The sequence below is a fragment of the Coloeus monedula genome (assembly GCF_965178545.1).
Source record: "Coloeus monedula genome assembly, chromosome: 15".
Classification (NCBI taxonomy): domain Eukaryota; kingdom Metazoa; phylum Chordata; class Aves; order Passeriformes; family Corvidae; genus Coloeus; species Coloeus monedula.
The window spans coordinates 1466618-1487505 of NC_138795.1; the positions used below are offsets into that span (position 1 = coordinate 1466618).

Sequence of the window (20888 nt, forward strand, 5' to 3'; positions counted from 1 at the left end):
GCAGTGCAAGCGAGCAAAGTTCTCTCTCCCCTGCTCAGCCACAGCTGTTCTGAGGAGACACTTGTGCATCAGATATTAATTGCAATGTTTGTGAGGTTCCTTTCTGCTCATTTCTCCTCCCTGAGCAATTACCTGTAAGGGCAGTGCAGATGCAGCCCCTGTAAGGAAATGGTAATTACAGAATTGTCCCAGTGGGAAGCCAGGGCTGCTCGGGATTTGGCTCTTCCCAAACCCTGCCTGTGCCTTTGTGAACAAAGGTGTGGAGCCACCTCCCAGCTGGGAACAAACTTTGCCCTTTGCTGGATGCCTGGAGCAGTTCCAGGTCCATGGAGCAGTTCCAGGTCCATGGAGCAGTTCCAGGTCCCCGGAGCAGTGCTGGATCCAAGGAGCATTTCCAGGTCCCATGGAGCAGTGCCAGGCTCACCATGCTGACCACTGCCTGCCCTTTCAGGCAGCAGGGAATTCCCTTCAGATCCAGGTGGAAGTGCCCTTCCATGAGGATGCTTGGAACACTTGAGCAGAGTGCTCACTAAATTCAGCTGCTTGAGGGAAAAATTCTCCTCCGCACTGTGTTCCATCCCCTCTCTGAGCACCAGAAACTGGTTTATACTGGGCTGCACTCTAGTGAAAGTGATTTTCTGCTGAACTCTCCAAACATGATCCCAGAACTGACATCAATCAGGATTGAAGCTAATTTGCTCAGGGCAAACAATTCCTTTGACAAAGGGATTTATTGTTGCAAGTGCCAGACTGAAACTCTCTCAAGAGATTCTTAATCTCAGACATTAATTAGAGGTGCAGGAAATGGAAACAGGAAGTTTAAAGCTGATATTATTACAGGTACAAACAAGTGTTGCCTAAGAATGTCAATGTTTAACTGCCGAGCTTGTCACGGGTGTGTTTACAGAGAGATTCTGCAATGCAGGGCTTTTCCCGCTGCTTCTCCCTCCCTTACAAATTCCAGGACTGATTGGGAGCTAGCCCAGCTTTCCCTCAGAGTATCAGAGGAATTCACAGGGTGGCAGTCCCAGGTCCAAGCAAAGCCTCTGCCCATGAGGAGCAGAGCCAGGTGTTGGATTTCCAGAGGAGCGCCTGCAGTCGCTGCCACCACGGGAAGGAAGTTGTGTCCTTGTGGTGGAAGCCGCTCTTGATTGACTCCCTGGTGCTGGGGGAAGCTTTGGTGGAGACCAAAGGAAGTCCCCAGTTCCTGGGTTACGTCAGGGCCTCCTGTGTCACTCACTGAGCTCTCCACACGGGGACTGGGGTTTGTTCCAGCACTCCCAGGAGCGTCCTGGGGGTTTCACCTGTAGGAATAAGCAGGGGAAGCCAATTAAAATAGAAAGAGAAAAGTGGAGTGATGAATTTTTGGCTGTAATAGCTTATAAACAAATGGATTTGGGGCCAATGAATTTTTATGCTCTGCCTTGTGGGGTTGGAGACTGAGTTTAATTCTCCAGCTAGGAAGAGCGAGGATTGCCCCCATAAATGCCAGTTAACTTCAGGGCAGAGTGAGGAAGTGACAGAGCAGAGTCCCCACTCGCTGTGTGAGAGCTGCAGGGCTGATTTACTTACTGACCAGGAAAACATCCTCTTCTCCCTGAAATCTGGAAGTTCCTGGTTTCATCCCTTCATATCCTGCCCATAAAGAGAGCAGAACCCAGCAGAGATCTCCTCTCCTGGCACAGGGTCAGATGAGCTCCCAGATGTGCAAAAAGCAGTGGTTTTTACCTGAGTTGTGTTTCCACAGCCCTGTGTACAGGATAATGCCCCAAAAAATGCATCATGTTCCCTTTTTTGGCAAAAAACAACCCAAAGTACAAATTCACGAGTATTTTAAATGTGAAACACATCCTTTACTTGTTGGTTTGGTTTTTTTCCATACTTCCTCAGGCAAATCACCAAATTCCTGCTCAGCTCCAGGAATTTACTGGCATGGGTCAATTATTCCACCTGGGTGATGGGTGCCTGTTCTCTGGGGCTGTTGAGGTGTTTAACCAGGGTGGTGTCAGAGCACAGGGAGGAGCAAGGGAGCACAATTCCCAAAATGAGCAACTCCAGGCACATCCTCATCCTCCCTGGCCTGAGCAGGAACAGATGTGCTCAGTCCAGGTAGGTTTCATCATTCTCTTGGTAAAGTCCTTGCTGGAAGTTCCCTCATGCAAATCTTTCTCCTCACCCTGAATTATTTGCAGTTCTTTAGCCTGGTGCCAGTGAGCTGCAGGAACTGGGATGTGCTCCTGGAGCAGCCCTGGGACAGCCCAGGACAGGGACCATGGAGATTGTCACAGTTCCTGAGGTTTCGGCACCAAAATCTGCCCCATCCCAGTCAGAAATGAGTGGTAGCCAGAAACTGAGCTGGAGGAGGATTTGCCATTCTATAACCCCTCCCTCTGCTGTGGAAACCCTCCCATGTCAGAGCTCCTGAATTCTCATTTTAAGGGGTGGTAACAGCATTGTCCCATTTGTTACAACGTGACTCCAGCAAAGGAGTTACAGGAATGAATGTGATGCCACAGAGCAACTCCTGCAGTAATTCCAAAATTTCCTTTGGCTTTCAGAAGTTCAGGGATGCTTCAGTGGTTCACTGGTGAAATGTTTTTGCTTTCCAAATAGGTCTTGTATGACCTCATTCCCTCACAGTCATGGGAGGTGTCAGAGTTCTTATTACATAATTTAAAGTTTCTTTTCACCACCTTGAGGAACTTGGAATTTTCTGACAGATGAAAACAAGATGCCTCGATCCTGCCTGGGCATTGAATCTTCCTGTGAACTCCTGGAATCCCTTATGCTGGTATCCCCATTCTCAGTTTGGCTCTCCAGGCTTTAGCATTAAATAAATATTCATACATTAATAATTAATAGCAAAATAGGAAGTTGTCACAACTTCCCTTTTCTTCCAGGTATATCCCTGAGAGCTCTAACTACAGAATCGTGGAATATCCTGAGTTGGAAGGGACCCTCAAGGATCATCAGTCCAACTCCTGGACACCCCAACAACCCCTCCCTGTCCCTGAGAGCGTTGTCCAAACTCTCCTTGCACTTGGAATGGCCCGGCTTGGCTTTGTCTGAACACTCCTTTTATAGGAGCTGTCAGACAAAGAAATGCTGCTTGAATTTCAGTCAATGAAATGAATTTACTGGGCTTTTCCCTTGACTTTCAGTTTGCAGTGTTATTTCCCCACCCCCAGCACTGTAACAAGGCCAAGCTCCGCGGATGGTGGAATTCAGAGTTACAACAGCCCACGAGAAGTGAGTGGAGCGCAAGTGAGGAGCCCGGCTTGCAGCTGGCTCCCCCAGCTGGGTGCTGTCGGAGCGGTCTCAGTGTCAGGTTTATCTCAATTTCAGGTTTATCTCAGTGTCAGACTGGTCTCGGTGTCAGGTTTATGACGGGACCAGGCTGGTTTCAGAGGGAGCAGTGATGCTTTGGAGAGCACTGAACCATCTCCCTCTGCACTCCCTGGGAAGCACCTCCTGTGCTCCTGTGTCAGAGAGGATCGAAAACTCGAATTCTGCAATGAATCTATCAGAAATACCAATTCCTTTGGGATCCCTGCCCCACATTCTCTGAGCACCTATAAGGATTTGCAAAAGCATCTCATGGACTTAAATGCCCAAATCCCATTGACTCTACAGAGTCATTTACTGCAGAAAATGAGATTTGGTTCTTAACCCCCTTTGGAAATGTCACACCTCGCTTTGCCTTTCTTTAAAAATCCTTGTGCAAGACACTTCTGGCTCCTTCCTCCCATTCTTTTTATCCCTCTGGTGTTGTCTCCAGGCCCAGGAGTTTGTGGAGAGACACCCAAAGCCTTGAGGGATGTCCTGGGGGAGAAGGGAGCAGGACCAAGAGATGAAATCTCCTTTTCCTCTTCTCAGGGGGCACCAGCTGCTGCTCTGTGCCTGCACGGACTCCAGTTGCCCATCCTGCACTGAACAGCAGCTCTAATCTGAATGTTGAGGAACTACAACAGCCTCATCTTGATTAGGTCAGGCTTCAGTGATCTCCTGCCCATCCTCCTGTCCTCTCCACCCAAGGAGGGGGAGATTCCCAACACCCCCATCCTGGCCAGCTGCTCCAGTGGTACCAGAATCAAATTAACCACTGGTCTATAAAGCTTTTTGCTTTTTGCCAGGAGTTGGATATATTTCCCCCGCCTTGTTTTCTCTCAAGGCTGGATCTTGGTTTGGTGATTCCATGGAGAGGCTTAATGGGAATTCTTTAGGAAAATCCCTTGCTGCACTAATATGACACAGTATTTCCTGATGAATTCACATAAGTGACTGAATTATAGATTAACAATTATAGGATCATATATAGAATTACAGACAAAGAACAGTGTTCCCTTCTCAGTGCCACTGCAGTAAAAACAATGGGAACAAAACTTGATCTTTGGCATGAATCTGCCAATGGACATCCATGGAAAACCAGCCAGGGGCTGAAGGGAATTCCTCAAAAAGGAATCAGACAGATTATACACTTCTTATAATTATTCCTTTTCCTTAAGTTACACAGGGGTTTTTCCTGGATGGGAGTGATTTCTTTGTCACTCCAAAATGCAAAAACCCTAAGAAAGGAAACCTGTTTTGAAACGGGCCCTTTCTGCCAAAAAGGAGTTTTTCCTTGGCATTAGAGTAAACCATGGACATGGTTTGCACATTCTCTGTCAGTGTCATAGGGGAAGCAGAATAAGAAGGTGGGGAGAAGCTGCTCCCCTCCAAATTTCCCCTTCAGAATCAATGAGCTCATAGTGGAAAACCAGGCTGTCATCGAAAGAGTTTTTCACAATCTCTATGTTTTAATATTTAAAAATTCCTCTGATGGATCACAGCAAACCATCCCGTCACGGAAGTTCCACCCAGAGGCATCTGTGCTCCAGGACTGCCTTTTGGGATTCTCGGCATAAAGCCTGGGCACCAAGTCACTCCATGTGTCCTGGGACAAGAGCCGAGCTAAGGGAATTAGGAAGGCTTGAAGCAAACACACTCTGAAAATGGGCGTTTATTTGAATTAATTCTTAGGTGTTTATTTGTAGTAATTAGTCATTATTGGTGTTACTAATTATGCTTCAAGTGAGCAGGCACTTGAAGACCTCTGTTAATCTCTGCATTAGTCTCGGTGAACAAAGGAGAAGGGCATCCATGGAAGCAGGGAAGGGGCGACAAGAGGGAGCTCAGCCTCCGAGGAAGTTGTGCACATAAAGTCACTGCTGCCCTTATTTGTACCTCAGTGCCTGAACCCAGCTCCCACATTTCCTGTGGCTGCTGTTGAGTGTTATCCCAACACCCCCATCCTGGCCAGCTGCTCCAGTGGTACCAAAAATCAAATTAACCACTGGTCTATAAAGCTTTTTGCTTTTTGCCAGGAGCTGGATATATATCCCCGGCCTTGTTTTCTCTCAAGGCTGGATCTTGGTTTGGTGATTCCATGGAGAGGCTTAATGGGAATTCTTTAGGAAAATCCCTTGCTGCACTAATATGACACAGTATTTCCTGATGAATTCACATAAGTGACTGAATTATAGATTAACAATTATAGGATCATATATAGAATTACAGACAAAGAACAGTGTTCCCTTCTCAGTGCCACTGCAGTAAAAACAATGGGAACAAAACTTGATCTTTGGCATGAATCTGCCAATGGACATCCATGGAAAACCAGCCAGGGGCTGAAGGGAATTCCTCAAAAAGGAATCAGACAGATTATACACTTCTTATAATTATTCCTTTTCCTTAAGTTACACAGGGGTTTTTCCTGGATGGGAGTGATTTCTTTGTCATTCCACAAAGCAAAAACCCTAAGAAAGGAAACCTGTTTTGAAACGGGCCCTTTCTGCCAAAAAGGAGTTTTTCCTGTCACTGCTGGCTTGCAGTGTGTTATCCCAAAAGGGATTCTGGATACTGCAAATTCTCTTAAATGGGAACAAATTTGTGCCCAACCTCGGCTCAGCCTGGGCTCTTTCTCCCTCGTGCCCAGGGCTGCACTTACAGCAGGAGGGGAGGGGGTCACTGCTCCCTGAGCTTCCTCCTGCTCCTCATTCCAAGGAGTCCCTGGAAGGACAAGCAGCAGAATGGAAAAATGGTGCCCAGCACAGCCTCCTTTGAGTTGCCTTCAAAGGCAATCAGGGACCGGGATCAGGAGGGGACAATTTTGTCACCTGGAATGGTTTGGATCCTTTGGAAGTGCCTGGAGCTCCAGTTTCTCCATCCTATCCCTGACACAGATCTCAGGTGAGCAGTTCAGTGGCTGCCGGTCAGTTCTGTCTCAGGAATGGATCCATGTGCCCCTCGGAGCCAGATTGAGCATTTGGGATATGAAGGGAACAGCTTTTCCCTGCCACAGGCACCGTTCAGAGCTGCTCCCCGAGCTGCCCTCCCTGGAGCCCCGCCCGCACCCAGCTCTGCCGGCAGCTCTGGCACAGGGAATTCCCGTGTTTGGGAAGCAGGTTGGGCACTCTGGGATCGGCAGGGAGTCACCAGGGCCACCTGGGAATGCAGGGCCTGGGGTTGTGTCCTGTGGCATGGGAAGGAGTTACAGCTCAGCTGCCAAAGGTGAGTGTGACCCTGTTCAAGACACATTTCTTGCCTGCCCTCAGCCTGGAGTGCCAGGACACACGGAATGGCTTCCCACTGCCAGAGGGCAGGGCTGGGTGGGATATTGGGAAGGAATTGTTCCCTGGGAGGGTGGGGATGCCCCTGGATCCCTGGCAGTGCCCAAGGCCAGGCTGGATGGGGCTTGGAGCAGCCTGGGACAGTGGGAGGTGTCCCAGGTGGTGGAATGAGATGATCCTTAATGTCCCTTCCAACCCGAACCATTCTGGGATTCTACAGCAGCAGGAACAGGCTCCATCATTCTGTTGCGGGGTTCTGGCACTGCAGTTCCTGCACTGTGGGAATCCTGTCCCTGGAAAGCAGCTGGAATTGAGCTGTGTCTCCCCGTTAATTCCTAAAGTCTGTCAGGTTGAGTTTCAAACCTTTTTTTTTTTTTTTGCTTTCATAAGCAATGTGTTTTGGTTTGCCTGGCAAATAATGAGAATTGAATTCAATTATTTCACAAATAATAAAAAAATCCACACAAAGTCTTTCCTCATTTTCAAAGCCCATGTGGGGCATGGGGCTCTTCTTATGCCTGAGGTCTAAAAGGAACATCAGGTTCAGATTATATTTAAAAACTGCAGCATAGTAATGTGCAAACATCAGGGTTTATCTCTAAGATAGAACTAATTGTTAATTTTTTGGTTGACTTAAGCCTCAATTAAGAGAACAAACACAGCTCGAAACCAGCAATTAAAAATTAATATTCCCTTTCCTTCTGATTGATGTGGGAGCCGGGATTAGAGGTCACGTAATTATCTCTCTCATGCTTATCAGGTAGAAAGAGTTTTAGTTTATTGAACTTTCTCTTTCAGGCTTCATTCTGTATTTCCCATAAGGCACTTTTGGAAGTTGATTTGGTGTCTTTTCACTCTTCCTCTGTGATGAAGAGACAGAATGAGAGAGAGAAAACCAGCGAGAAAAGGAAATGACTGGCAAACCATTAAAGGTCGTTAAACAATCTCATAATTTCATTTCCTCCTTGAAGTTTACCTGGGACTCCCAAATATTTTTTTTTGGCTGTAGCTGTGGCCCAATGTAAAATAGGAACTGGGGCCGTGTGTTGCAATCCTGTGGCTATTCAGCAGCGAGGAGCACCTCCCCTCACGTTGGGAGCATTTATAAGGCACCCCTTTCCTCTGCAGACTTTGGGACTCAGGACTTTGTTTCCTCCACACCACAGAGCCAACCTTCAGCTGCAGCTCCAGCCCGAGGCTTCCCAGGAAACGGTGAGTGCTCCTTTCTTCTCTACTCAGCTGTCAGATAAAATGAATGACAGCTTAGAATTATTTATGTGAGCGTGGATTTAAATAGGTTTTGGGACATTGTCCTCAGGGCAGTATTTATGTACTCATAAAGTTTAGCACATGATGTACCCATGTCCATGCTCCTGGAGCTGTCGCTTGTGTCACCAGGCAGTGACAACCCTTTTATTGGGCCAATATTGGTGTCTCTGGGCTGGCAGCGTTGCCAAACTCTTTTTATGGCCATTCTGTTCCCTTGGCCTGGCCCTGCCTGGGGCTGGGACTGGCCCAGATGAGGTCCAGAGGTCCAGAGGTCCTTCCTGACAGGAATCATTTGGAGATTCCCAGTGAAGGAATCCGGGCTCAGTCCCAGCTCTCAAGCTCCAGAGCAACGGGGACACGGAGGGGACACCAAGGGACACTCTGTCCCTGTGCCCCTGTGCTCAGGTGAGACCCCACCTGCAGAGCCTCCTGCCCTGGGGTCTCCAACATCAGCAGGACCTGGAGCTGCTGGAGAGAGTCCAGAGGAATCCACGGAGCTGCTCCCAGGACTGGAGCTGCTCTGGAGCCAGGTTGGGAGACCTGGGGGTGTTCATCTGGAGAAGGGAAGGCTCCAGGGAGAGCTCAGAGCACCTTCCAGGGCCTAAAGGGGCTCCAGGAGAGCTGGAGAGGGACTTAGGATGAGGGATAGAGGGACAGGACACAGGGAATGGCTTCACTCTGCCACAGAGGGCAGGGCTGGATGGGAGATTGGGAAGGAATTGCTCCCTGTGAGGGTGGGCAGGCCCTGGCACAGGGTGCCCAGAGCAGCTGTGGCTGCCCCTGGATCCCTGGCAGTGCCCAAGGCCAGGCTGGACATTGGGGCTGGGAGCAGCCTGGGACAGTGGAAGGTGTCCCTGCCCATGGCAGGGCTGGCACTGGGTGGGCTTTAAGGTCCTTCCAACCCAAACCATCCTGGGATTCTGTGATTCCCTGAACATATGGAACTGGAACATTCTCATCTCTGAAGTGCTCAGGAATTCACTGGTGGTGTTGAGAAACTGAGCTTGTTTCTGATAAATTTTTCAATACAATGTTGAGATGGGGGAGGGGGTGCTCTGCCACATCTAAAACGTGAATCATTTCCATACAAACTTAAAGTGTTTTCATTGAAAGCCTGAGTCATGAAGCTTCTCTCTCAAACCAAGAGAAACTTTTCTGTCCTGGAGGTTTTAATTGTGATGAATGGAAGAGAAGGCACAAGTCCCATTCCTCTCCCCCAGTCTGAGCTGTGTTTTGATGTTCAGTTTCAGGTTTATGAAGTGTGGTGATGATTTTCATGTTCCTGTGACAGAAACCAGCAACTTTCAGAAAGTTGCCAAATGAATCTTTCTGTTGGAAATTCCAGCTAATCCTGCCTGAAATCTAAGAGTGCAATGAAGCAGTGCACTGCTAATACAATATGATATATTTTAGAGCTCTTTTCCAACCTCAATTATTCTGTCATTTCTGTCCAATGATAACTGGCTTTTCCCTGCCCCTCATGCTCCTCCCTGAGCTCAACAGGAGCTGCTGCCTCTCCTGGACACTCTCCAGACACTTTATTGTAGCTCCTCCATTAAGAGCTGGGTACAAATCCAAGGGGCACTGGATGATTTGTGACCAGGATTTAGGATTCTCAGAAAAGCAGGAGCTGTTGGGAACAGATTTGCCCACAGGAACCCACTCTGCTCTCAAGGAATCAGGAGGGCTACTCCCCTTTCATTACAAAATGAGTGGTTTGGGAGGCAAAACCAACTCAAACCACTTAATTTTGTGCTTTTCAGTTGCATTCAACCTCCAACTGTAGTCAGAATAGGCTTTGAGATTATATTCACCATCTCTAAGAGATTCTATTTCCCTTAATTTGATTTAATCTCCAGTTAACAAGGTCTGGAAGTGCAACTGAATACCTGTCATTAAAGGTTTTATGTACCCAGTAGTCATGACAATATTTGGCAGAGGTGTTTGGTGTTTCGTGGAGAGCTCTGGTGGTATTTGGAACAGATTCAGGATAAATACACATTTATATGTTGGGCATACAGCAGCAGTGATCTCCATACCAGCCCTTCCTGCAGACAGGGCTGTGCCACTGAATCCAGGAGGACTTCTGTCTGAAATTATTCATAAAATTAGATTGTGTGAGATCAGGTGGATATTAGAACTAGAACTAGAGCAGTCAGGCAAGTGCTGGCATCAGCTCTGCACTGATTATTGTCCTGCTGTCACTTGCTCAGAGATGACGGAGACAAAATCCAGCAAAACCCTTGAGCAGCTCTTTGGGTTTATCCACAATCCATTGTTTTAATAGAACTGCTGATGAGCTGAACCAAACTCAGGCTTTGGATGGGTGAAACCTGATGTCCATTGATCCTTTAGTGCAGTGCCTTGGTCGTGGGGAATAATGGAATCATGGAGGTTGGGAAAGAGCTTTGGGATCACCGAGTCCCAGCTGTGCCCGATGCCCACCTTGTCCCTGGCCCAGAGCCCCGAGTGCCACGTCCTGACCTTCCTCGGGCACCTCCAGGGATGGGCACTCCAGACCTCCCTGGGCAGCCCATTGATGCTTTCTTCCAGTGCCTTGTGCATGGAATTGGCCTCACTGGAGCAGCAGGGCTTTTCCTGCACGAGGAGTATTTAACGAGGGACCAGCCCAGACCCACTCACACAATTCCCTCTGAGTGATTCCTTCTCTAAACTGGCTTGGGATGAGAATCCCAAGTGGATCAAAATCTTGGCTCCAGCTCCAGCACAAACCTGAGATGAACACTTTAATGCAGTCCCAGAGTTCTCAGAATGGGAGGATGTTTCTCAGCCCACTGGGACTGAATTTGTGTCCTTGTCACCCTGCCCAGCCGCAGCCCGATTTTGGAGCACACTCAGCCAACCTCAGTGAAGTTTAATAACATTTTTTCCCCACAGATGTCTCACCTCCTCCGTGCCTTACTGTCCTTGTTGTCCTTTGCTGCCCTACTGGAAAGTGCCCAGTGGAAACTGCAGGAAAATGGTAAGGAAGTCTCTACTTAGTCAGACCTAAAACTCTGGAATTATAATTGTGGCCACGAGCACAGTATTTGTTAACTCCAGTTTCTTAGGCCAGGGCTATATGTTTATTTGTTTGACAATAATTAATTGGAGTTAATGGAAAAGAAATTTAAATGTCTTTAAATGTCCTCCAACAGCATATTTGCAATATTTGCATTAGCAACTGTTTTATTTCCCATTCCTCTCCTTGTGTTCCGAAGTCTTAGTCACACAGCCTGGATGCAAAACCAGCCTCCTGTGCCTTAGGGAACAGCCCTAAAACAAACAAGGGAAGAATTAATTGTGAAAGTAACACCTAAACCCAGAAGTAGTTTATCAACTTCTCTGGTAAAGAACTTAAATGAAAATGAAGGCTCAACAAAAATAAACAATTCTTTTGAATGATTTACCAGAAATTGCTAAATTCAGATTGTCTGCTCTTTCAATGACTTTTCCCCGTATTTTTACATTGAAAAGAATATTCATCCTGGCGGTTCCCCAGGAGGGATTTAATGCTGAAAACAGCAAATCTGTTTGTCAACATTGAGAGTAACCTTTGAGTTTGAAGATTCACTTTGCCTGTGTCCATAGGGAGCTTGGGAGACTTCCAAACTTCCTAGAGCTGAGTATCCTCTGCCAGTTTAGGTTCCACATTTGACAGCTTTCTTAGCGTTTCTCCTTTGTGGTAAAGCCTTAAAGCTCCTTTTCTGGTGCTGAGAAGGTCCCAGAGCTCACTGGGATTCACCCGGAGCTCACTGGAGACAGAGCTGAAGGGAAGGGCTCAGCCCAAGCTTCCCCCTGGTCCGTGTGAGCAGCTCCTGATTTTTCCTTGGCCATGGCCAGTGTTTGTCATAGAATCCCAGTGGAATGCTGAGGCCCCAGCCACCACAGTGGAGCTCACCTGTAACACCTCTGAGGAGGCAGTTTACTGGAAAAAGGACTCGGAATGGAAACAAGAAGGGAAGACTCTGACTGCTGCAGTGAAGGAGTTCCCAGATGCCGGCAACTACACCTGTCTGAGCCAGGAGAGCCATGAAGTCCTCGACTCCAACCTCCTCCTCATCGCTAAAATCGACTCCAAGGGGCAGATGATGAGGTGGATTCTGAAAAGCTTTCAAGGTGCGGCCCTAAAATGCTGGGATGGTTCCTGCTCAGCTTTGTGCAGGCTCTGGGAACACCTGGGAAATGTCCTTGGAAAAGGGTTCTCTTCAAAGGCTTTCCTGACAGTGGCAGGCAAATCATCACTGCTGTGGCTCTGGGCAGCTGATGAGCAGCACAGGAATTGGGTGCCATGGGATTCATCTGGGGTTCTCTAGGCTGATAGGGTGGAAGGGTGGGAGGAATTGGTTTGGAAAACCAGGGCTAGGTGACAGGACCCAAAGGAACATCTGCAGCTGCTCCAGGGAGGTTTAGGTTGGGTATCAGGGAAAGGCTCTTCCCCCAGAGGGTGCTGGGCACTGCCCAGGCTCCCCAGGGAATGGGCACGGCCCCGAGGCTGCCAGAGCTCCAGGAGCGTTTGGACAGCGCTGCCAGGGATGCCCAGGGTGGGAGTGTTGGGGGGTCTGGGCAGGGAAGGGGTTGGACTGGATGATCCCTGTGGGTCCCTTCCAGCTCAGGAGATTCCATGATTCAGAGATTTGACAGAAGCAGGCCCTGACCCAGGTTTGAAGCGCTGTCATTTGGGTCGCTCCATTCAGGGCTAACCCTGGGACAAGCCTGGGAAGTTTTGCATTTTCTGCATGAACCTCACTCATCTGTGTCTGATATTTGAGTCTCTCATGGTACTGCCAGGGAATCGGTGAATTTAGGAATTGCTGTTTTCTCTCTGCCTTGGCCGTTTTGGCAAAGAAGAGTAAATAACTCCTGGTTTCTTTCTCTGTCTAGAGCCCAAGTGGACATTTCTAAAGTGTGAGGCAAAGAACTACTCTGGAATTTTCACATGTTCCTGGATGACAGAAAATAACAGTCCAAATGTGAAGTTCACCATCAGAAGCTTGAAAGGGTAAGAGCTTGTACTTTCCTCCACACCCTCACAGAGCAGCCCTTGGTGTTAGTCTGGGCAGGATTTTAGGCTGTTAGGGACATGCAGAAGGGGAGATCTTTTTTCCAAGTCTGAACATCCCCAAAATGTTTTGAGTCATTACTGGGATAAAGTTAACTTCCTAAGGGCATGGGAGTCACTCAGAAATGAATAAAGCCTTGAAAACAGAATGAGTCCAAGTGGGCTGGAGTAGCCACTGAGTAACTTAAGCAATAGCAGAACCGTCGGTGCAGGGCAGAGAGGAAGTGGAGCCAACCCAGAAAGAACGAGAGCTCGGGTGCAGAGTGGAGTGGGAGGCTGCCCCCACGGCAGAGGCACATGGCTCCAGGCAAGGCTGTGCTGAGGAACCCTGCAGAAACCTGCAGGGAAATGTGTGCCGGGAACCCTGGGGGGATTTCCTGCCTCCCACTGCTCGGGGGGTTCTCCAAAACATGGAGTGCTTCAGCAAAGGTCACTCCAGTCTGCTAAAGGAGAAACAGCTGCCAAGGGGTTCAGTTTGCTGGGAGCAAAAGTAGAATCAGACTCAGGTAGGACTTTGGTAGCTTTTGGTGTGGACACTTCTTAACCCTCATTTCTTCAGCAAGGCTGGGGAGAGGGCCAAGGGACGAAGGAGGATAGTGGAGCTTGCCACAGGATGGTGGCGATGAGAAATGAGGTTTAGGTTACAATATTAACTCCTTCTGCTGAGGCAGGGCTGAGGTGAGGCTGTGGTCTGACATTAATACATCCCACAGCACTGGGAACGGGACAGCTCCCACTGAGCCTTTTCTGCAGCAAAGTCCAGGCAAACCAAAACATTCCCATCCCAAGCACACATTGTTGTGGTGGCAGCACATTCCCAGGACAAAGCAGCATTCCCAGTGCTTCTCCCTGCTCTGTGCCAGCCCCCAGGGAGACGTGTCCTGCAGCAGCCCCGTGCCTCACACCGAGGGGGCCCTGACCACGTACACGGCCCAGTGCCACAAGGAGAACTTCTGTGCCTTTGCTGAGGAGCACCAGCCCATCGACATCTTCCTGGAGGTCATCGACGAGGTGGAATATGAGAACTACACCGCCAGCTTCTTCATCAGGGACATCAGTGAGTAGCCCAGGAGTGGGGGTTAATTCTGAGCTTTATTTTGCTGCTGCCAGTGGAACTCAGGGTTCAGCCCAGCCCTGGGAATCCCTGCCCTACCCTAAACGTCCACCAAGCCCCAGTTACAGGAACAGGGGATGCCAGGCTGGAGGAGGATGAGGAAGTGAAGCAGCAGCATCTCCTGGCATGTGACCTCCAGCACCCCGACACTCCCAGCTCCCTGCATGTGTCCAAGGGATGGACATGGTTGGAAAGGGCTCTGGACAAGCCAGAGAATCACCAGTGACCCAGCAGGCTCTGAGAACTGGTTCAGGCTCCTGACCCATTCCTACATTTGGGCATCCAGGGCAGGTTCATAGAAAGGGACAGGACTAAGACAGCTCTGAGTTGTGGCCATGATGCCACAGGGCACAGGAAAATGAGGCAGCATCCCAAAGAAACAGAGGTTTTCCTAAATGCATTAATGGTCAGCAGGGGCTAAAGATATTCCTGTGTGTCCAGCAGAGCCCTCTGCAACCCTCTAGGCCAAAAAAAGAAGGATCTTACCCAGAGTGAGTCTAGGAATGTGCTTAATTTCCCATAAAAAGCACCCAAGGCAGTTCTTGCCAATGAAATCTACTCCTCTCTTAACCTGGAGGCTCCTGAAGCTTGTTCCCATAAAACCACCACCAGTAACACACCAGTATGTGATAGGAAGTTGTTAATGTGAATTAATCCCTCTGTGTTTTCTCTTGCAGTAAAGCCTGATCCCCCCCAGTGTCAGTACGTGGCCACCAATGGAACAGTGACCTGGACGTACCCCAGAACCTGGAGCACCCCAAACTCCTACTTCCCTTTGACCTTCAAGGTCAAAGTTAAAAGCACAAAGAGACACAAATACCAGGTAGAAACACAACATTTGGGACACAATTTTCTTGCTTGAACAGTATACATAATTTAAGTTTTGTATGCAAGAATAATCAATTAAAGTTAAAAAAAAAAAAAAATATTGGTGCTGAGGCCCAAATGTGGCAAATTCTGTCCTGACAGGAAAAGCCCTTCCCAGGTCCATGAGCAGGAAGATCCCTGAGGTAACTGAGGACAGAAAATCTTGCCCAGCATTGCAGAGCTGTGTTTACTAATTCATTAGGAGGCTGTGTGGGGCCTCATGTGGGAAAATTCCTCATTTCCAAACTCAGAACCCCAGGATCCGTATGTTCTCGTGTGTTGTTCGTACCTGGGTAGCTCAGACTTCATGGGTGAATTGGAAATAAGGGATCAGTGACTCATCTGGAAGCATTTCTGTGGAGAGTCTGGTCTTTTGCCCTCGATTTCCAGTTAATTCATGGAGTTAATTAACTGCGTCAGTGTTAAATCTCCAGTGTGTGTCCAGATTGCTCTCGGACACACGATGGCCTGGCTTGGGAAAGAACTGGGAAAACCACTTGACCACAGGGCAGTTGACCACTGACGCCCAGTGCTGCCTTTCCGAGGTCCAGCACTCAGGAAAGCAGACATGGAATGGTTATCCCAGTTTTCCGGGGGATTAAACCAAAGGCACCAGGGAATGTTTTCCTCAGGGGACGGGATCCAGCCCGGACCAGCAGATGGGGCCGTTCCCCCGGTGCTCGTTCCCTGATTTCAGCAGCACTGGCTCCTCCGATCCCTTCGGGAGGGAAGCTGCTGCGTCTGGGGATGCTCCTTGTGCCACCTCAGCCCTCAGTGGGAATTTCAGCGATACTGAGGGGGAGCAACTTCTGGTTTTTAGGGTTCCTGCTCTGGGAGGAGAAGGAAAAAGAGAAAAACCCAGATAAATAAACTGCCGCTTTGTTTAATGAGTGTTTCGATTTGGGGGTTGGGTCATTTAGAGCACCCAGCTCAGTGGGGTTGGGTCATTTACACCCTCAGTGGGTTTGGGTCATTCAGAGCACCACCCTCAGCGGCGCAGGAACTTTTCAGCTGTTTCTGCTGAGCTCAGGTTCTCCCAAGCCGCAGGGCTTTGGGACCTGTTGGTTGGAGCCTCTGGGGCACCAGAGCCCGGCGGGGGCTCGGTGAGCCCTGCCGGTGCTTTGCTGTGTGTTCCGTGCCCCCTGCCAGCGCTGTCGCTGTCCCCAGGTGTATGACACCGACGAGCAGTCCGTGCAGCTGCCAGCCCCCGGGCCAGCAGAGGTGTCGGTGCAGGCCAGGGACCGCTGCTACCTCTCCTCCTGGAGCGAGTGGTCCTCGCTGTGCAGGTAAGGATGCACCGAGGCGGGGCGGGGAGTCCTGCTCTGAGAGACCTGGGAGAGCTCTGATGGAAATGGGATTATTTTACAGATAACCGGTAGGAGATCCCGGGAGGGTGGCACAGCGCTCCTAGAGACAGCAAAGAACGAATTGGCACAAGAACAGAAGCACAGTTAGAAGAAAAGTTTGCGTTTGAGACTCTTAAGAAGCCATAACTTATCTTGTTTCGTAATAGTTGAATGTGGTCCTGATTTTGGCAGCTCTTAAATTCCCCAGACTCGAGTCACACCTTTAGCATCCATCATGTTACATTAACATGATCTTGACAGGTTGCTGGCAGCTATTATTGTATGTCCTGCGTATTATTATTGTGCCTTTATTTATTTCATATTTATTTCATATTTATTTGTTTGATATTTATTAGTCTGATGTTTATTTATTTATTTATCGATCTATTCAGTATTTTATTTATTTATTTATTTATTTATTTATTTGTTGGCTTGCAAGGCCAGTGGATGGCAGTTGCTGTTCAAACCATTTCATGTGATAACTTATTCGGAAAGTCACTTCCTGAAAGAACTGTTTAGCAATTCCAGTATTTAATGGTTTAATTATTTGTCTAGTCGATATTCATTTGTATTAATTTCTGTGGGACTGTGCAAGCACAGAAAGCCTCGGCTGCCTGAGCAGCTGTGTGTGGGGTATCCAGGCCATCCCCGTCCTCCAGGATATTGGAGAAAGGAAGAATTGCAGGTGCAGAGCCCTGGGGATGATTTCTGCTGCCCTGTGTCAGCTCTCTGTGCCCACAGCTGCTGATGCCCAGCTGGAAAACACTCCTTGAGAGATCCATGGAGCTGGAGCCAACTGGGAGCACTGGGAGCACTGGTGTGAAGGCAGCTCTGAGCCTCCTCTCATCCCTCAGGAACATGAAGGGAGCTGGGAGCCAGGAGCTGCATTTATCACCTCCTGAACAACCTCCCCTCCTTCCACTCCTGAGGCCCTTTTCCCATGGTCCAGGGGTGCCCAGGGCATCTCCTGCAGTGGAATTTCGTGGCAGTGAAATGAATTCCACAGGAATGGCACAGGGCACAGGAGTCAGGAACCCCCAAGGGCCCCAGGGCAGCTGGAACTGCACCCCCAGTGCATCAGATCCCCCAGACCCCAGCTGGGAACTGGTTTTTGTAATTAAATCAGATTTTAGAATAGAGATTTTTATAGCCCACTTCGCAAGTGTTCCCCACCATGTGTTGGGGTGTCCAGAGAACCTCAGGGAAAACTCCTCCTGTTCTGAGCTGCTGGCAGAGCGAGTGCCCAGCTCTGGAAGGAAGCAGAAGCATGAGTTGAAACCTTTGTATTTTTCATGGACTCCTGGAATGGTTTGGGTTGGAAGGACCTTAAAGCTCATCTGTTCCACCCCTGCCATGGGCAGGGACACTTCCCACTGTCCCAGGGTGCTCAGAGCTCCATCCCACCCAGCCTTGAGCCCTGACTTCCAGGAGGGCAAAATACTCTGAAACATCTTTGAGGATTCAGGCCTTTACATCTGATACAGAATCACTGAAATGAAAGTTTTTCACTGCAACCACGCTTCCTTTGTCCAGTCTTAGCAATGGGTGGTAATTTAAGATATTTAAACATTGAAATGTGTGAAGTATCTGACATATCAGAAAACTGCTGACAATTTATCTCCAAGTCCTGTTAGCATTTATTAATATGATGTTGACATGTCTTATTTTGGCTATAAAGGCAACTTATGTGCTTGTTTACAAAGGAGCTCATAATAAATACACCTGAAAACAAGAAAATTTGGTTCATTTGTGATCTTTTAAGGATGGTTCATGTCACTCTTTGCTTTCCTACCAGAGGATCAGACACTATTTCTGTCTTAATGTCTGCAGGGCAAATTAATTATTACTTATTAATAATACCAAATCCCCAGCCTGTAAAACTGTTCAGGATGACCCAGCCAAGGGACCAGGGTGTGACAGAAGGATCTGCTGAGCCCTGTCCTGCAGGAGAGGAGAACTCTGGGCTTCTTTGTGGTCTCCAGCTTTGAACTGAACCCACCTGACCCAGACCTTGAGGACTCTGAGGTTCCTGCCTGGTTTCAGTGCTCAGAGGTCACAGGACCTTCCTGCTCCTCAGGGTTTAAACCTTGGCACCCTTGAACCAATCCCTGAAACCTCTCCTGAGTTTGGGCCCAGCCCAGTCTCCATTCTTGGAATATTCAGCTCAATTTTGGATCCTGACAAACCCTAAATTGATCTTTGCCTTCAGAATGTGCCTTTCATGACGGCCATAAAATGAGAGAAACCTCCCCATAGGATTCCTGGCATGGATTCTGAGGATCCAGCAAGGGAAGTCATTAGCTCAGATTTTTCAGGAAAATAACAAAGCTCAGCCTGGAACTGTCCCTTTCTCTGCAGGGATCAGGTCGCTCTCTAAGGCATTAAGTTGGGTTTGATCCCTGATTATCCATTTCCTGGGCCTTCCATGGATCCCAGTGCCTGTGAATGTCTCTTCTGGGAATTATCAGCCTCCCACCTCTGTCTAGATTGGATAAAAAGCAAAAAATATTCACTGTGGTGGCTCCACGCACTGGAGATCATTTTCTAACATGCTCCATCCATCCAAGAACATAATAATTGATGTGTCAGTCAGTCCTTGGGCTTCTCTTCCTTCATTCCTCTCCTTGCTGCACTGCAAATAATCTGGAAACCTCTGGATAAATGTCACATGCACAGGCTCAGGCTGCACTGTACAAAACTCTCCCCCAAAAAACCCCTTTGGACTGCAAAATCCAAGCTTCTGACACAAAATTCTAGATACAATTTATTCCTGAGGCCCCTGGGGCAGGACAGTCGTTGACTGTATAAAAATAAGAGTTTTCTGCTGGAGCTGCTCCTTTTTCCATGCCCCACCGTTTCCTGGGAAGGGGCAGCTCCTCCAGCTTTCTATTCACACCCATCACTCAACCGCTGGCTTTGGGTTCTGCTACCACACCTCCCTAAATCTGCTCTGAAAAGAGCCTGACTAATTCCCCGCAGGGCTTTCTGTGGGTGCTCCTCAGCTCAAGGAATGCCTGACAAATAAATGTCGCTGTCCTTAATGAGGCACTAAGAAGTCGCTGTAGGAATTTGCTGTTCTCCAAGAGCTTCGGCCCCTGGAGCTGGGCAAGCAGGCACTTGCTGGTGTCTAATTGGGGGTTCTGGGGGAGACCACAGATTTCAGGCCCAAATGCTTCATATCCACCCCTTCTCCATGCTGATCTTCCTCCCACCCCTCTTCTTCACAAGTTGCAACTTCTCTTTTATAAATGCTTTATTTTGAATAGAGGGAAAATCAATGCAAGTTGTCCAACCTTGTTGTGAAACATGAAAAAACCTTAAGAGGCCTTTCTTCAAATGTCAGTTTGATTGACTTTGGTGTGCCAGAACTGCAGAGTCCAAATACCTGGAAATGGCATCTTGAGGCAATTTCAAGTCAGTCCTACTCAAAGGTCATTCAGTGGAAGTGTTGAGCTGTTAATGCTTTGTTTTTGGGAAGAATCAGCTCAGAACCATCAATGGTCTGACACTGAGGAATCAAAGGATCCTGAGTTGCCTGCAGGATACCAGGAACCGCTCCTGGCTCTGTCCCCCAAAGAGACCAGGAGACACAAAGCAAAACAAAGATCAGCTCCAGCCTTTGCACAGCAGTGTTGGGTTTATTTTTAATTTCTGAGCCAACACGAGGCCTTCAGCAGGGCTCTGGCCTGGCCCGACACCCGCAGTGCTGAAGAAAGGCTCCTTTGATCTCCCACAGGGGCGGAAAACGGGAACTCACCTTTCCCCAGGCAAACACCCAAATACTCTGGCACAGCCCCAACAAGGACAGCCCTTGCTTCTCAAACCCTGCATTGAGCAAGACTTCAAAATCTGACGCTTTAATTGCACCTGGGCGGACAACCCTGAGCCAGCCACCCTCCCTAGGCTTGGGGAGCTCAGGATAAACGCCCCGGGATCACGGAGAGGAGAGAGGAGAGAGGAGAGAGGAGAGAGGAGAGAGGAGAGAGGAGAGAGGAGAGAGGAGAGAGGAGAGAGGAGAGAGGAGAGAGGAGAGAGGAGAGAGGAGAGAGGAGAGAGGAGAGAGGAGAGAGGAGAGAGGAGAGAGGAGAGAGGTCCCACCATGGCCACAGCAGCCTGGGCTGGTCCCTCCCTCCGAGGTGCTGAGGGACAAAGTGGTTTTCTCACCTTTTCCACGTGCTATTTGTCAGCTCTGTGGATGCCCTGCATGGGAGGCTCTCCATGGATGAGTGGGAGTGGGTTCCTCTCTGGAATGCAGCCAGGGAACATCCTCCCACGCACTTAACTGCTGACCTGCTGCTGCAGCATTTTTGGCATCCCAGTGGTGCTCCAACTGGGGCTCCAAAACGAAAAGCAATCTATAATTGGGAATAAATAATAATTGGGAAAAAATTTCTTACCCTCAGAAAAATGCACACTGGTATTTTACCGCATGGAACACCATGGAATTGCTTTTTCTTCTCCAAAAGATCAACTTGGAGGGGTAAGAATTTGGGAAAAAACCAAGATATAATGGCAAAGGTAGAAAATTATGAGAGTTCCACAATTAACCTCCAGGTATTCATAGGTTTGCTGATGAGGTCAAAATTTCACTCACAATTCTTCAATATAAACCATTGATTTAC

The 20888-nt window shown here is 48.6% G+C and overlaps 1 protein-coding gene across 1 annotated transcript; it reads left to right on the forward strand.

Moving 5' to 3' along the window:
* Positions 1–10775: 10775 nt before the first annotated feature.
* IL12B (interleukin 12B) lies at positions 10776–16210 on the forward strand (the record flags this gene model as incomplete). Its single annotated transcript, XM_082291417.1, has 6 exons — positions 10776–10860; positions 11721–11996; positions 12762–12879; positions 13803–13996; positions 14731–14876; positions 16088–16210. 6 exons carry the CDS (start codon positions 10776–10778, stop codon positions 16208–16210), a joined length of 942 nt encoding a protein of 313 aa, XP_082147543.1.
* Between the last annotated feature and the right edge of the window lie 4678 nt (positions 16211–20888).